Source organism: Octopus bimaculoides, chromosome 11 (assembly GCF_046866305.1).
Source record: "Octopus bimaculoides isolate indiv1 chromosome 11, ASM4686630v1, whole genome shotgun sequence".
Lineage (NCBI taxonomy): Eukaryota > Metazoa > Mollusca > Cephalopoda > Octopoda > Octopodidae > Octopus > Octopus bimaculoides.
The window spans coordinates 62,221,067-62,239,708 of NC_142938.1; the positions used below are offsets into that span (position 1 = coordinate 62,221,067).

The 18,642-nt window shown below is 39.6% G+C and overlaps 2 protein-coding genes across 3 annotated transcripts in view; both read right to left on the reverse strand.

Annotated features, from left to right (window-relative positions):
* The window catches only part of LOC106869681 (uncharacterized), a 64,898-nt gene that overhangs the window by 26,325 nt on the left and 19,931 nt on the right, over nucleotides 1–18,642 (reverse strand). The window lies entirely within an intron of this gene.
* Nucleotides 224–18,642, reverse strand: part of LOC106869683 (uncharacterized) — a 38,350-nt gene continuing 19,931 nt past the window's right edge. For both annotated transcript variants that reach the window (XM_014915511.3, XM_014915512.3), the window contains exon 2: nucleotides 224–1,472. In XM_014915511.3, coding sequence (XP_014770997.1) covers nucleotides 224–1,472 — 1,249 coding nt within the window. The remainder of the gene's footprint in view (nucleotides 1,473–18,642) is intronic.

The window sequence follows — 18,642 nt, forward strand, 5'->3', positions numbered from 1 at the left end:
TTCGTAACAATATGTATGTGTGTGTATATATATATATATATATATATATATATATATACTGAGATAGGAGAGAGATGGAAGAAGAAGAAGAAGAAGAAGAAGAAGAAGAAGAAGAAGAAGAAGCAGCAGCAGCAGCTGTGTATCTGTCAGGAATTTCTGTTACAGTTTCGTAACTTCTCGTATCCATACATATTTCTGACTGATGTGACCTATCCGTTTCGATTTATTTCTGTTTCACTCCGAGCATTCTTTTAATTTCAGCAATAAAATTTGGGTTCCTGTAGCCGTAGATAATGGGATTTGAACAAGAAGCGATGTAAAAAGTGTGTCGTGCGAACCAATACAAAATTGATGTTGTCGAAGTCGTATTTAATGACCTCATCAGCGAATTTATCATTATGGCGCCAAAGCTAGGCAAAAATGTCACTATAAAAACTACAGTAATCATCATCATCGTTATAGTGGTATGCTTTATCCTGTCGGCTCGTTCTTTTGCTCGTTTTTCGTTGTTCACTTCCCGTAGTTTAGCCCTAATAGGTGCAATACTTTTCGTATATACCTTTGATATTTCATCCGAGGAGACTTTAGATGACATTTCGGTATTAGACAATTCCACTTCCTCTACAGAAAGATTCGAAGGTAATCGATTAGAATCAACAGTTTCTGGTATGTTAAGCCACTTCTGTTGAATTTCATCGGGACAGGGAATGCTTGTAGCACTATTTCTATTTTGTTGTGATTTGACACATTTTGTTTTCTTCATAACCTTCATATGTCGAAGAATTATGGTATACAGAAAAATGAGAAGGGTGAACGTAACCATTGCTAGGAGATTGTAGAAACCAAAGAATCCTAGTTGGTAATAATTAGGATTCTGGTCGTCCTTTGCTGAGCAAAAATATAAATATATACCAGGATAATTAGTTGGTTTCTTAACACTTCCATAATAAAAAAGAGTCATAATTCCCTGTGTTGCACAGAAAATAAAAATACAGGCTATGATGATTTTTGCAGCTCTCATAGTTATTTGAGTCTTCAGTGGTTGGCATACCTTTCTGTATCTCTCTGCTGCAATGGCCAGTAGAAAACCATAGTTACAAAGTCCTGTGAAAACTGCTAAACACAAATGGAACTGACACAGTATATCCCAGGTTGTCATCATAGGGTAAATATTTTGAGCAATACGAGCTGGTGTCACACAAGCACATATTATTAAATCAGCACAAGATAGCATCACGACAAACAGATAAGTTGGTGATAATTTCAAACGAAATCCGTAAACGTAAATAGTTAAAATGTTTCCAACCAAACCTGTGGTCATAGTTAATGCAATTAAAATAGTAAACGGAAGTCTTATCAAAACTTGTTGTCTGTTGAGTTCTTCGATGGTGATATTATATTCCGTACCGTCTGTTAAATTCATATATGATGACATTCTTCTCCAATTTTGGGGTGTATTTTCTCTGTTCAATCTGAATAGGTAAAAATAGAAATAAGAAATATTATCATGAAGCTCCATTATTACTGTGGTGTAGAAAAATTCATAATCAAACTCACGGACTTAAACATACACACAACATAGAGAAAATAGTACTAAAAGGAACTGAACTTACATAGACTACGTTTTACCTTTTACTTGTTTCAGTCATTGGACTGCAGCCATGATGGGTATTGTCCTTAGCGGGTTTAATACTATAGTCCTTATACAACTAGGAAACTACCGTAAAATATTCAGCATAGGATTATAGAAATATCTAACTTAGAGAAAGCTGGGACAAATAACCACAAAGCATGAACAAAATAAAAAAAGAAAAACTGTTTCCTGCCGAAAAATACAAGGGAGAGGCCACAATATCTGCTTTTACTTGGCGAATGCTGCGATCAGCTAAACAGAAAATAAAATAGACAAAGTGGAATCCCAAAGCTAGTTGAGAAATTCGGTGCTCAAAGCAGAGACTGAAGAACTTTTAATTGTGGCACAAGATCACCAAAAACACTTAATAAAAACAGAAATACAATGACTGCAGGATAGAAATAGAGAAGTCAATGCTAATAGACCCGATATAGTTGTCAGAGACAATGAAGAAGGCAAAAAGGCCTCCTAGTGGACATATCAATCCCAATTGATAACAATGTATCGCTAAAAGAAACGGAAAACTCTCGAAATACAAAGATCTGGGAGTAGAAATAAACCAAATGTAGAACCTGAAAACAGTAACAATCCCTATAATAAAAGGTGGATAATGTACGACTGAAAAACATACACACAAATGCATAATCAAAACACCAGGTCTTACGAATATATGTAACATACAGAAAACAGCACTGCTACGCTATGCATCCCACACATCCTACGTAAAACGCTTTCAATACAGTGAAAATAACAACACTAAAACAAGCCACATGACCAGAACAGTTGCAAGTGTAAGTGCAGAGGTACCAAGGATCAACTCCTGGTAGACAAAACGGTACTTAGAGACTGCAAGAGGAGGAAAAGTAACTTAGCCATGTCATGGATCAATTATCGTAAGGCTTGCGGAATGATCCCACATTCTTGGATTATGGAATGTATGCACTTATTGGTATTGCATAGCATGTTGAGCGATTGCTTGGAAAAGTATGGCGAAATGGAGGACGAAACAGACAGCATATGGAAGAAATTTAGGGACAATAAAAATCAGGAGAGGCATCTTCCAAGAGGACTACCTGTTCCCACTGATCTTTATATTGTGCATGATAACACTAGCACTGATTCTGAGGACAGCAATTGCTGGGTATGTATTCGCCAACAAAATGTCAATCACTTGTTATTCATGGATGACTTCAAACTTTATAGTAAAGAGGAATCCCAAGTCAGTTCCCTCGTTGATGCGGTGTATACTTTCAGTACTGATATCAGAATGGAGTTCGGACTGAAAAAGTGTGGTGTGTTAAGTACTTGGGGATATTGGAAATGGGTAACTTGATGGAGAAAAACGACAGAAAAATTAAGGTGGAGTACTTGCGCAGACTGAGATTGGTCCTGAAGTTAAAATTAAACGGACGGAATAAGATTGAAGCGATCAACAACTGGACGGTTTTGCTACTTAGATATGGAGCAGGGGTAATCGCATGGGCAGTAGACGAACAGCTTAGACAGAAAGACAAGGAAGTTGCTGATTAGATGTGAGATACTCCACCCAGAAAGTGACACAGACAGACTGTATGTACCAAGAAAAAGAAGGGAAAGAGGACTTTTTGGATTCGAACACCGTATTAGAGCAGAAGAAAACAACATAGCATGGTATGTAAAAAATGCCACTGAACCACTATTATTGATTTTGCCTCTCTTCAAAACTAACACACCACACTTTTTCAGTCCGAACTCCATTCTGATATCAGCACTGAAAGTATACACCTTAAATTATTATTGGAAGTAAGGTCAGGCTTGCGTAGGATGGAAGATTGCAAAGATAAAGCACTGTACAAGCACTTGAGAATGAATGAAACTGAAAGAGGTAAAGAAAAGAAAGCATGAACAATTTCATTGGGATGTTGAAGATAAGACAGGCAGAGAAAAAAGATGGCTTTGTTTCCAAGGTAGCTCCAGGCTACATGAATTTATACTGTCTATTCTGAGCAAGGCCAAGTCAGATTAAGGTATAGAAGCGGAAAAGGCTATTTACAGTGATTTCATTGGCGAGAATGAGATGGATGTTCCGTTCCCGGGGGTATATGTGGATGTTTCCACGAGCAGTTTTTTGCACAATCTTTTGTTGATGTCTCTCTTGAAAGAACCTACTCCTTCAGAATATTTAGATTTTATGGTGTTGCATGTGTTTTGTGATGCTCTGCTGACTTGGTATTTTTGTTGTCGTGATGAAGTCAGTGTGTGTGTGTGTGTGTGTGTGAGTGTGTGCGCGCGTATGTGCGTGTGTGTGTGCGTGGTTGTATGTGTTCCATTACTTATTTATTGTTCATGTTTATTGCTGTGTAGTTGAAAATGTTTGATTTTTCATGGTGTTGGGACGTACAATCTGAGAGCTGTTTGTGAATTGGGTTGTGCTTGTGATGGCGGTGTCTGTGACATTGGTGGTGGTGAGGGTAGTGATGGGGATGATGTTGTTGCTGATGGTATTGGTGTGGCTGTTGTTGCGCGGGGTAGTTGTGTATTTAGTTTTAAAGACGTCTCTCTACTCTGGTCATAGCCGCCACTTTATCGTGTTGATGCCGGTGTTATTTTGCTTTTTTTAATTTTGTTTGATCTACCGATCATTTGACATTTAAGCTCTTCGTCATCCCCCTCACTGTACGTCATGTCTGATTGCTCCGAACACGGGAGAGACAAGTAGTACGGAGTTGTTTTGCTGTTTTTCTGTTGTTAAATCTTTAAAAAAATTTTTTTAGGGATTCTGATGCATTGTTTTTTTCTGCTCTCTGGTGTATGGAAGCCATAGATGTTGGTGATTTCTTTGTTCTGTTTTCTGCCGTTGCTTCTACTGTTGTTTTTGTTGTTGCTGCTGCTGTTGTCTGTGGTACTGTCATTGCAGTAACTGCTACTTCTGTTACTGTTGCTTTTGCAGCTGTAGTGGTCATCTGCTTCTGCTCGTGTTGTGGTGGTGTTGGCAAATTTGGATGGGAGTGGGGGGGATGACTTCTCTCTTTTGTTGTGGGCAGAAATCTCTGAACTGATTTGAGTCCCCGCACAAGTGACATCTTGACTTTCTGTCCTCAGCCACATGAAGCTTTGTGCCATCTTGACTCTCTGTTCTCAACAACCATGTGAAGCTTTGTGCACTCCGGTAGACTTATGAAGTTCGGGATGGCCTCTACTCGTGACTGGTTTGCTTGCATGCTCAGTCCTAACCAGTTCTGCTTCTGGATTCTATGTTCACAGAACTGTGGTTTTCTCTTCTACGTAGAAGACAATCTCAGCTACCAACCAGTAGATGTTTATTTCTGGTGGTATATTTAGTATTCTTACTTTAAATACCCTTTGACCAAGGTGAATGTGGATGAGGATGAGTTCGTCACTCGTTAGGGTAACTGTAGAATAATTTTTGACTGCAGCTGAGGCGAATCTCACTGGCTATAAAGGTTTTGCTCTTCCAAATTGGTTTTAACATACTTCAACTTGCTGGTGTGTTGTCAGCTCTACTTCCCTACTCTTTGCTCCAATTGTTTTATGTAGAACTAGCCGAAAATTAGTTTCATATTGGACATTTCTTGAAATATTTAGTACCACATTTTTCTCACATTCCTCCAACATACATTTAACTCTCTTGAATCCACTTTCGTTTATAAAGATGTCTTTATTTACTTGTCGGGTCGCTTCCACGAAATCGCTAAGAGTGGGTTTGAATGGTTCGTTTTCTTTGTTGTCTTTTTCGTTAAAGATGTAGGTGGAAGTGGTGGGTTTGCTATTTATGACTTGGCTGTTCTCTTCGGATGACCGGCTGTTCCCTTCAGCGGACGAACATTTCTCTTTCACTATCATTTTTTAGCAAAACATGAGGGGCAACTTAGCCTAAACAAACATCAAGATAGACTCTAAATGCTACAGATGGTGAGAGTCTAACCAGCGCCTCAAGATCGGGGTTTGTTTATCTATGTAACGATAACAAATGCACAATGTATAAGAATGTGTGACAATATAGATAACAGCAGACTTACGGGAGCGATGTGCAACACATGTCGATAGATGAATAACAATAAAAACAAAAACAATAATAATGACAACAGCAATAATAATCCTTTCTACTACAAGCACAGGACCTGAAATTTGGTGGGAAGGGGCCAGTCGATTAGATCTACCTCAGTATGCAACTGGTAATTAATTTACCGAAAGGATGGAAGGCAAAGTCGACCTCGACGGAATTTGAACTCAGATCGTAGCGACGGGCGAAATACCGCTAAGCATTTCGTCCAGCAATACTACTACTACTACTACTACTACTACTACTACTACTACTACTACTACTACTACTACTACTAATAATAATAATAATAATAATAATAATAATAATAATAACCCCAGTGTCACTTTGATGGCATGCACTGCTCTCTCAATCAATAATAATAATAATAATAATAATAATAATAATAATAATAATAATAATACAGAGCTTACTAGCGATTGTTAAACAATTCAGTGCTGACATTAGGATGCAATTTGGCCTCAAGCTACCTTTGTCATTGGAAAAATGACAGAAGCATCCAATGTTAATCTTGACCCACAGAATTTCACAAAGGAGTTAGAACCAGCAGAGAGTTATAAATACCTAGGGGTATTTGAAGGGGATGGAATCAAACATTCAATGATGAGGGAAAGGGTCAGAAGAGAATGTTATCGTAGTGTAAGAGTAATACTCACGACAGAGCTGAATGCAAGAAACAGGATCAAAGCGATCACTACTTTAGCCATACCGGTCGTGACTTGCAGTTTCAATATCATTAACTGGTCAATTACTAAAATATGTAATCTTGACAGAAAATACGAAAATTGTTGACAACGCATAGAATGCACCACCCTAAGGCAGATATAGAACGACTTTACCTGCCAAGAAAAGAGGGACTATTGGACTGTTTTTGAAGACTTTCTTCTTGTGTCTTGCCCCCGTGAGGGGAAGCTTGCATTATGGCAAGCTCAAATATGGAGATATTATTGAGTGAAGAAGAAGTAGAAAAAATGTTGAAAAACATTCATAGAAACTGATGAAGATGATAATACCCCACCGAGACCATCGACGTCAAGAAGAAACATTGAAGCTGCAAGTTTAATTACAAAAGGAAAAATAGAAGAAAACAATGAGAAGAAAAAACGAAAAAAATAGATTTGCTGCTGCGGCAGGTACAAAAGCTAAAATTCTGGACCTGAACAATTTATATAAACACAAGGAAATACTTTCGAAGGAGGGGAATGAAGTTAAAGTAGACCCTCCAAAAGAAATCCAACAAGAGGTAGAGAAGAAAACTCTAATTTTTACAAAGTGGAAGAAAAGAAAATAGATTACGTCGTAGAAAGTGAAATTGAGAAATGTTTAAAGCCTATATGGCACCTCGTAAAGTACGTAAACAGAGGTAGGCGGTATGCAACCGTCGAAGTAAGAATGGAGTCAGAAGAAGCAGCTCGACTCCATTCAGTCGACCCGTTAAAAACAGAAGTGGTGGTGCTTCTGCCCATATATATGGGCAGAAAAACGTCAAGGGTTACAATAAGTAACATTCCCCCTGAGGTGGACCCAGAGTGGCTCGTCGTGGCAGTTACTATGGGCCTAGAAGATAGAATATCTGTATTGGAAGCTGCTGTGATGGAGCCACGCAACTGGCATGGCCAGAGCCTGCGAATTGTGATACAAACGGAACAGACCACGCTGGAACAAATAACAGAGATTATCGAGGTTGGTGAGACCCGACTAGTGGTCGTGGTAGAGGGTCGCCAACCTCGTTACTTCCAGTGTGGTAAAAAGGGCCTCGTCAGAGCGGACTGCAAGGAAACTGAAAACAAGAAAACAAAGGAGGTAGAAGAGATTACAGTAACGCCGGCGGAACAAACACCTGTACCAAATGAAAAAGCAGGCGAGCGGTGTGAAATAGTAAACTACAAGAGGAAAATGAATCCACCCTCCCCTGAAAAGTAAAAGAAAAAAATAAGTGAACTAAGATGATTTAAAAAATCAAGAAAGAGACAAGAAGAAAACTGCTACATGGCGGTTCGCAGCTCGAATCGAGATCTAGTGAACCGGCTGGCAGTGCTTCATGCAGAAAAAATAGACAACTCTGGAAGCTTGAATGGATTTCACATCTTTAAGACTGATAAGAAAAACTATAAAATATTGGCAAACGAATTTCGTGAGAATGTAGGCCCTATCAGATTGGACATTACTGATAATCTATATGAGGGCCTCATCACTCCAACAACGCGAGCCCGAGAAAAAGAAAAGGAGGCGGATAACCCTCCGCCTCCAGACATCGACTGAGGTAAGTCACTTTAATGGCTGTTCACGTAGGATGTATAAATGTACGTGGTCTCGCGTCAAGCTGGAAACAAGGACGTTTCCTAAATGACGTCTGGACACAAGGTTTAGATGTCATTGTTGCTACTGAAACTCGGTTAAAGGGGTCAAGGGATCTGATCCCGCTCCTGAGTGGCTATGAGAGGTTCGCTTCTCCAGGCCCGCCGGGTGGCGGGGTGGGGTCTTGGTCCTACTTAAAAGAAACCGAGTTTCAGAGAAAAAGTTGATTTTTTTCTGACCCAGAAGGTAGGCTGGTCGTTTTAGATCTGACGTTCAGTTGTGGTAAGGAAATCAGGCTGGTTGCTGTTTATGCACCTAATTCAAGTCAGATTGATTATTACCGAGAATTGGAGGAGTTTCTAGGCACGTCACGTTCAGTAGTTGTGTTACGAGACTTTAACACTATTTTCAATGCGCGAGTGGATAGTGTTGGCTCGAATCTTAATAGAAAACCGAACATAGGCTTCCGGAGTCTACTAAGTCACTTTCAGCTAGTAGATCCCTACAGACTAGAATTCCCGAACGCTCCATTGTGGACATGGTCAAATAGCGAAGGGTCTTCTAGGTCTTACATAGATAGGATACTTATTAGAAAATTTGATAAAGAAATACTTACGCGTCCACAATTCCACTTGGTCAGTTACAGTGACCAGAAGACGGTAACTTGTAAACTGCACATAGATAAGATATATAGTAAGGGTTCCGGCTACTGTAAACTCAATAAGTCCCTTTTTGCGATTGAGGAGTATAGGAGCCGGATTAAGTTACTAGTACAGAGGGCGTTAACCGGTTCCATTACCAACAACAAATGGTGGTACACCCTCAAAAGAGCCATTAAATTCGAGTCTATTAGATATAGCATAGGATTAGTGGCTAGAGGGCGTAGGAAAGAAAATGAATTAGTTAAGGCCCTAGAGGAAGCCACGACAGCTGGCGACGCATCCCAGGTGAAGGTGAAAAGACTGGAATAAAACCAGCACCTCGAACCCAAACACATGAGGTGTATCGTCAGAGCTAGACTTCGTGCAATGGGGAGCGAGGGAATCAAGGCCGCTGGATGGGCACGAGTTGTAGAAGCTCAACGTGGAAATGATTCCATAATTCGAGCTGTGGTGAATGCGCAAGGTGACTTGATAAACGAACCCGAGGAGATGTGTCGGACTTTTCAGGAGCACTTCACCCAGCTTTTCGTGGGGAGCGATGGGTCGGATTGCAGGATGGACCTTACGGACTTCCTCACCGGTCTGCCGCGTCTCTCGGGACAAGATGCGGAGAGTTGTGAAGGGTCGATCACACCTGAGAAAGTTATTGAGGTCATAGCGGACTGCGGCGGTGGTAAGGCGCCGGGTTTCGATGGTCTTTCCTACGAGCTATATAAAAGTATGCCAGACTTGTTTGGGAACATACTGGCTAGCGTTTATGCGAACTGGCAGCAGAATGGGTTTATCCCCAGATCTGTTCGCCGGAGAGTTGTGACGCTTGTCAGGAAGGACCCGGACAAGAGGGATAATATAGATAATTTCAGGCCCATCACTCTGCTGAACGCAGAGATAAAGATTTTGGCCAAAGTGTTAGCAAAAAGATTGAGACGTGTCGCGGATGGCCTGATCAGAGGGGCACAAACTTGTGCAGTCCCCGGCAGAACCATCCAGGATAATCTTCATCTTATACGCTACACTGTAGAAGGGTATGGAAAAAATCTGGCAAGGGCGGAGCACTGGTCCATTTAGACCAAGCTAAAGTATTCGATAGAGTGGACCATCGGTACCTGATTTCTGTTCTCGCGCGGTTCGGACTGGGTCTTGGTTTCCTCAGATGGATTATACAGTTGTACGACAACATCGATTCGATCGTTCAGGTGAACAACTTTTTCTCAAAGTTGTTCTGCATCAAACGGTCGGTTCGCCAAGGGTGCCTGCTCTCTCCGCTTTTGTATGTGATGGCCTTGGAACCATTACTGAGAAAGCTGAGCGGTATCTCGACGAATCCAGGAGGTGGAGGATCAGTTACAGCATACGCAGACGACATCACTATCATCGTGACCAAGATGGAACACCTGCATCAAGTAGATGAAACCATTAAGGTTTACGAGACGGTGGCAGGAGCAAAAATTAACCGGGAAAAGAGTTGGTTGGCTTGCAACTCGGCACCTGGAGGGGCAAGTCGATGCCTTCGAATAGCGTCGTAGGACGCTGGACGGAGGGCCCAATTAAGTTGCTAGGAATCTGGGTTGGCCCAGATCTCCTGATAGAAAAGAACTGGTCTGAGGTTTCGATCAAGGTGACCCACACAGTCAGGACCTGGTCTTGCCGGTGGCTATCCTTGAAAGGGAGGGTGGAGGTGGCCAATGTGCTTATCGCATCGGTCATCGTTTACCGCCTTTCCGTCGTGCCTTGTCCAGATTCGTGGTTAAACAAGTTGGAGAGGAAGATCTTTCGCTTTTTGTGGAAGAACTCCGCTCCACTTTAAGACGTTCTATCTGCTGTCAAAAGCCGTTAAAGGGTGGGTTAGGAATGCTTTGGTTGTTGATGTGCAAGCATGCGCTGAGGTTGAGGCATCTCTGGCTCTACCTGGATGGTGAACGGGTGTGGTCTTTTGCTAGACGGATGTTCCCCAGCTTTACTAGTTTTGGTGGTAGACTCGATTCGCCGAAGATGGAAGTTGGGTACCTGGTATACGGAGTGCCGCAAGGCGCTTCTCCAGTTCTGCAACGCAGGCAATGTCAGTGGTTTCGGTACCACCGCGGCTTTCTATAGTAGGTTGGTAGAGGTTGGAAATGACGATGCCCTGGGAATAATGATGCCCTGGGAAGGACCCTGGTTAGACAGCCTGTTCCGAAGAACGTTCGGGTCGAAGACACTGGATAACTTCCAAGTCTTTGGTCTGGCAGTGTTACCGAGGAGCCCTACTCGTTCGAGATAAACTCATGAGACACGGTCACCCGGGGCCGACGGCCTGTCCAAGATTGTTTTCTCGTAGTAGTAGCAATTGCGAGAGAGGTGATATGGAAGTCGAGAATGAAAGGTATCGTGACAAACATCTGCGCCTTTTCACTTGAAAAGGAAGGTGTAGCTGGAAAGGAGGTGTTTGTCAGAGAGTGAGTTTAAAAAACGATGGACGCGTGTAGCACGCATGTTGGGAGTGAAAAGCTCTGCGTGAGCACGCTTGTGTGACTACCAATAAGTCGGTGTTAAAGACAGGGCTCGTGGGGTCGGAGCATACCTGTTTTGAACACCTCATCGTGTGATTTATTGTTTGTAATTTATTATTTGTAATTTCTTGTGTTGTAATTCATTCGATTTCATTGGATATGTAAAATTTTATTATATCATCCGTTTGTATGTGACCCCGATCACATTATATTGTCCCCTCTATGTTGACTCGCATGGGTAATAAAAAAACAGATCCCAATGGTAGTCATGGAATGTGAAGGTAGGGGTGCGGACCGTACTTGTAATGCTGTGTGTGTATTGTCTGGGTAATGAAAATATTTACTTGCGCGCATACATATCGATAGGTCTTGGGGAGTCAATACGCAAAAGTTTTGAAACACTGGTTAGGTTATTTTTTAGAAAGATGACTCATCTCAAAGCAGCTGTAGAAAATTTAGTAATAGTAATAAATAGTTTATCCTTATCTAATACAAGTCAAAGTTAACAAATTCCCCATTCAAAATAGTTACAAAGTAGTAGAAATAATGATAATAAGTTCTACGCAGGAATTTTAAAATGAATAGCATGAGACCTTTTGGTTATCTCTTCTCTTAAATTTCGGCCTTCCTTTAGTATTCCTGTTGTTTTAGATCGATGTATAGAATAAGGTATATATGTAAGTATACTGTAATGTGTTAATATGTATGTATAATACATGATATGAGGGAGATAATATAAGACACGGGAGATTATATAACATAAGAGAGATAATCAGAGAAAGATTTGAAAGATTTCGTCTAAAGTAAAGTAAATATAACAAAAAACAATCCATAATCCTTGTCCAGTACCGGATCTATCCCCAAATCTAATCAGTTCGTGCCAGTCACGAGGCCAAATAAGTTTCATCCGAATTTATCCAGCGGTTCTTGAGATATCTTGTCCACGAACAAAGACAACCGAAAACAATACACTCGCCTTCGTTAACACGGAAGTAATAATAATAATAATAATGATAATAATGATAATAATAATAATAATAATACTCTTCTTTTAATTTTGACTCTATATCTTCAGGAGGAGTTACCTCAATCCTTTCTATATTAACCAAAATGAAGTAGATTGACAAATTTATTTTTTGAACCAGTGGAAGACACGCGAGATGTCGAAATATTGTTCACAAGATAGCAAATGGCACTCTTCTTTTAATTTTGACTCTATATCTTCAGGAGGAGTTACCTCAATCCTTTCTATATTAATAATAATAATAATAATAATAATAATAATAATAATAATAATAATAATAATAATAATAATAATAATAATAATAATAATAATAATAGATATTTTGACATCTCGTGTGTCTTCAACAGGTTCAAAACAATAAGTAGATTTTGTCAATCCACTTCATTTTGGTTAATATATAAAGGATTGAGGTATCTCCTCCAGAAGATATAGATCCCATGTACCTTTTATCAGTTGAAAGCAGAAGGCTCACAAAGGCTTGTTTCTCCACAAACGAAACAATGTGGATTTTTGCCCTCAGTTATTATGTGTATTACCGTCCCGTTTTGGAGACGGATGTGGATCGAGATTCTTTTTACATTTTGTGGCCTGATCTGGAGAAATATCTCCAGGTCAACCCCGAACCAGTCCTTTCTGGCAGATTTTGTCACCTCTATCGGAACGGTATCTGATCCTTGCTAGATTACGCATCCCAGAAGACACCACATATCAAGTCCTGGATGAATCCTGGGAATGTGGAAATGTGCTATTCTTTTTCCCATGTGGGAGGGGTACATAATGACCTTGCTGGTTTTGCAATGGAACATTGAGTGCTTCTTAGCGAGGGCTTCTGATTTAAAATGCACTGAAATGATACCGTATTGTCTGCTCCTCGCTATGTACTCGGTGTCATCCCTGATGCATGTTAGCGCAACTTCAATATCTGCTTGTGCTATTAAAGTCGCTCTTCTGAGATGCATCTGAAAAGCACCTGAAGAAGATACTACAGGGGAAATAATTATAGACCAGCCCAGGGCTGATGAAAATGCAATAATGATTGAAAGAGTTAATGTAACTGATAAGCAAAGGGAAATACTCTGTGATCCAACCATAAAGTCTAAGGCAGATGAAAATCAAATTGATGAAGAAAGTTACACAGAAACTGACCCAACAAAACCACATGATCTAAAAAATCAAACCATGATTGACTGGCTGAAAATCAAAGAAACCAGTAGGAATGAATGCGACACTCTCCCCAAAATTCGCAATTCTAACCAAAAACCTGAAAATAAGTAGTAAAATCCGCCTTGCACTTAAGGATATAATTTCAGCTAACGATGTTGATATTACAGATCTCAACCACCTGTACTATGCATCCGCGAAAGTCTCAACGATTTTATGTGGTGAAAAGATTGGAAAACAACACTGCCACAAAAAGCCTTCTTAGCAAGAGCGTATTCAACACCAAATTCAGCTACATATGTCTTACATAGAATGTTAAAAAAAACTTAAGTTTGACAAAAGTATCAAACCAACAAAAACCGAAAATTAAATAAAAAATATAATATGAAAACCATATTTGACATCGATTCCATCAAGCAAAAGGTATGTGCTAAAGCCGCCGGCACAGCAAGGTATGAAAAGCTCGTTAGATTCTTCAAGGACAAGAACTTGTTCAAGAATAACCCAAAATTTTTTTACAGGAAGATAGAGAAAATACCAGTTACAGTAAAGTCTGTCCCGTCAAAAAGAGAAGTGCAGGAATTTTGAAATAAAAGTTGGGCCGAAGAAACAATACACAATGAACAGGCGCTTTGGATTGATAGAATATCTACAGACTTAGACTCCTTAGGGAGGTATCAAAGTAGAAGATGTAGGATCTGCTCTCAGGAGGTCAAGCAAATGGAAACCTCCAGGAAAGGACAAAATTCCTAATTTCTGGTTGGATGCCTTCCCAGAAAGCCATGGACTTCTAACAAAACTTTACAACATTGTTTTGTAACAACCTACTATGATTTCCTCTTGGATAGTTAATGGTGTAAATTCTTTCTTCTAAAAATGAAGAAATAAAAGAACAAAAAAATTATTGACCCATAACCCGCTTAACAACAATGCATAAAATTCTAACATCTGTCTTCACTGAATATACCTATAGTTTCTTAATAGAAAGTGGGATATTCCCTAATGAGCAAAAAGGATGTAAACGTGGGTCTTATGGTTGCAAAGAGCAGCTACTCATCAATAAGATGATCTCGGAAGATTGTCACAAACGACACAAAATGTGTCGATAACTTGGATAAACTATAAAAAGCTTTTAATAATCTACCACATAGCTGGATTTTAAAATGTCTGGAAAGGTATAAAATAGCACCTACACTGCGAAACTTTTTATCTGTAAGTATGAGATCATGGAGAACCACACTGACTTTGAACAGTGACAATGAATCTCTTAATGCTGAAGATGCAGGAATTTTATGTTAACCTTGACCAGCAGAATGCCACCAATGAGTTAGAATCAGCAGGTAGCTACAAATACCTAGGAGGTTTTGAAGGGGGCGGAATCAAACATTCAGTGATGAGGGAAAGGATCAGTGATGAGGGAAAGGATCAGTGATGAGGGAAAGGATCAGCGATGAGGGAAAGGATCAGTGATGAGGGAAAGGATCAGTGATGAGGGAAAGGATCAGTGATGAGGGAAAGGATCAGTGATGAGGGAAAGGATCAGAAGAGAATGTTATCGCAGGGTAAGAGCAATACCCAAAACGGTCGTGACTTACAGTTTCAATATCATTAACTGGTCAATTACTGGAATATGTAATCTTGACAGAAAAATACGAAAATTATTGACAATGCATAGAATGCACCACCTTAAGGCAAATATAGAACAACTTTATCTGCCAAGAAAAGAGGGAGGCCGTGGACTTTTACAACTGGAATTAACAATGAAGATTCCCACAATTGGCCTAGACACCTACCTGAAAAACTTTGATGACTGGATGCTAAAATTTGTCTCAAAACATGAAAACAAGAAAGCATCATACTCAGTAAGTGAATTCCAAATACAACAAATTCCAGAATTAGACGTACTAGAAACAAGCACAGAAAAAGCTAAGTGTATGAAAACCCGTGCTAAAACTGCTGCCTTAAATATTCTTACTGATAAATAGCAAGAAAAACCTCTCAATGGCAAATACCCAAAGAGAGCGAATAATGCCGATATTGACAAGGCCCTTATCTATCAATGATGAGTGGCTTCTGGTTTGAAATCAGAAACAGAAGGGTTTACAATAATAGACCAAGATCAATGCCAACCTATAAGGAACTACCAGGCCAATATATTAAAGAATGGCTGCTACCCAACATGTCGTGTATGTCAACAACAAAAGTAAACCATTGATCATGTTTTCCCCCATATGCAGTCTTCTTGGGCCTATAGAGTATCTCAACAGGCATGATAGAGCAGTAGCAGCACAATATATTCACCTGGTAATTTGAAAAAAACCTGTGCCGCCCCATGATAAAAACTGATGGGAACACAAATCACCTCCAGTACTTGAAAATGATCATATTTCACTCCTCTGGAACTTCACCATTCAAACTGACAGAAAGATAGATGCAAATAAGCCATAAGATATATTCAAAGACTTCAGACCAAAATTATGCCTCCTCATTGATATGATTGTCCCAATCGATATAAATGTATGTCAAGATCTACCAAAAACTGAGTAAGTATAAAGGTCTTGAAATAGAAATTGGTAAAATGTGAAACCTCAAAACTAAAACAATACCTGTTCTCATAGCTGCCCTGGGAATGATAGCAAAAGGTGCTGATTGCTACCTAGCTCAAATACCAGAAAGCCCCAAAATGAAAGAAATTCAAAAGATATTGCGCATGGGAACTGCCCAAATCCTACGTAAAATACTGTCTATGTAATCTCAAATTTTAAAACAAACTTATAATTTTCTTATGTCTTCTTAAACATTCCCTAGAACAATACTATGTACAAAACCAAATATATGACACCCTAGGCATAACACCAACATGAACTTCTAACTTGTTGTCTCTTGAGGTCTCTGTGTAAGACTTGGATCCAACTTGTATAAATACAAAGCAAAAGGCAAACATATAATGATAATAATAATCCTTTCTACTAAAGGCACAAGGCCTAAAAGTTTTGGGGAAGGAACTAGTCGATTCCATCGACCCCAATGTTTCACTGGTACTTATTTTATCGACCCCAAAACGATGAAAGGCAAAATCGACCTCGGCGGAATTTGAACTTAGAACGTAGCGGCAGACGAAACAAGCATTTTGCTCGGTGAGGTAGCGATTCTGTCAGTCCACCGCCTTAATAATAATAATAATAACAATAATAATAATAATAATAATAATAATAACAATAATAATAATAATAATAATAATAATAATAATAATAATAATAATAATAATAATAATAGTAATGACTAATGCAGAACTTGACAGCCTAATCCAGTCTGTGCGGATTTTCTCTAATGATATTAAGGTCGAGTTTGGACTCTCAAAATGTGCTACGATGGTGATGAGACGAGGAAAGCTTGCCAGGACAGAAGACATATAACTACCAAGTGGTGAAATGATGAAGGCAATTCAACCTCAATCCAGCTATAAATACATGGGAATACTTGAGGCAGATGGAATCAAACATCACGACATGAAGGAAAAGACAAAAAGAGAATACCTGCAGCAAGTGAGAAGAATATTGACTTCAAAACTGAATGCCAGAAACATAATTTCGGCAATAAACTCGCACAAAATCGCAGTATCTCATTATGGCGCTGGAATCCTGAAGTGGACAGAAGAGGAGCTAAAGGAGATGGACAGGAAGTCAAGCAAGCTCCTAACGATGCATGGAGCCCATCATCCTCGTTCAGACACTGATCGCCTATAAATGAAGAGAGCAAATGGAGGAAGGGGACTGATAGCTGTGGAAGACTGCGTGCGTATCGATACCTAGGCCAAAGATACCTAGGCCAAAGTAAGGAAACCTTGCTAGTGAGTTAGGAACGAGGAGGTATTGAAAGTAGAGAAAAAAGGAAACTCATAGGAAGAAGTGCAAAAAGGACAAGAAGAAGCATTTAGGAACAAGGGACTACACAATCAATTCTATGTAGCCGCAACAGAAGTTGCTGGCAAAACATACGTGGGATTGGCTGATGAAAAGAACCTTAAAAAAAAGAGACCGAAAGCACTATACTGGCGGCGCAGGACCAAGCTCTGACCACGAACTAGAGGTTCAACATTAGGAATGAGTAAGTGTCTCAGCTGTGTCGCATCTGCAATAGAGTGGTTGAACCCAATGCCTATATCACGAACGAATGCACTAGACTTGCCCAAAACCACAAGTTGTGGTGACACAACCAGTATGCGAAAGTACTATATTGGAAACTGCGCGAAAAGTGGGGGCTAGAAAGAGGCAAGACGTGGTATGAGCACAGACCATAGAGACTGGTCGAGTCGGAGACTAACAAAATCCTCTGGGATTTCCTACTCCAAACAGAACAGATGCTAGATCGGACTTAATAGTGATGGACAAGGTGCACCACATTTGCTATATATTTAATGTTGCATGTCCCTTTGACCCACGAATAATCAAGAAGCAAGACGAAAAGATAGATAGATACAACTCTCTTAAGTACGAAATAGCTTGGCGATGGAAAATGAAGAAGGTGAAGATAGTGCCATTTATTGTTGGATCCTTGGGGACAGTATCAGAAGGCACCAAAAGGAATATAAAGAAAATTGGAATAGATTGCCCAGTAGAACACTTACAAAAGATTTGCCTCCTTGGCACGGCCAGAATAATCAGGAAAGATAACTGAAAAGAACGAATAGCATGGTACCGTACGCTGCAGGTAGCATTCCCGCTACGCATGCAAGACTCCAGGAGCTCCAACAAAATCTGTGATAAAGAGATGATAATACTGATAATAATTTTTTTTTTTCCTTTTTCTCTCTGTCTTTCCTCTATTACATGGCTTTGTAAATGAAAAATCTGGTGCGTTTATTTTGATGGCCAACCAATGCATACAGTACGTTTCTCTGGCCTAGGTGTCAGGAAGACATACAGCAAGAAATGGAAACAGAACTGAAAGGACATGCTAATGAAAATAGACTTAACAAACAGTACAAACCCCCGACAGACACAATATCTTTAATCAATCACCTCGTGATATTGTATACTGTGCGACATCTATAATACTAATACTATTACTAATAATGATGATGATGATGATGATGATGATGATGATGATAATAATAATAATAATAATAATAATAATAATAATAATAATAATAATAATAATAATAATAATAATAAGTTTAACATGTGAGTACGATAAATCACTGCTCCGAAACTTATCCAAAAACATCGGAAATAAAGACATCGCATGGAGCCAAAAAATAGCTGACAAAGGGTTGGACTATACCCGAGTAAGTAATACTCATTGAAATTTAT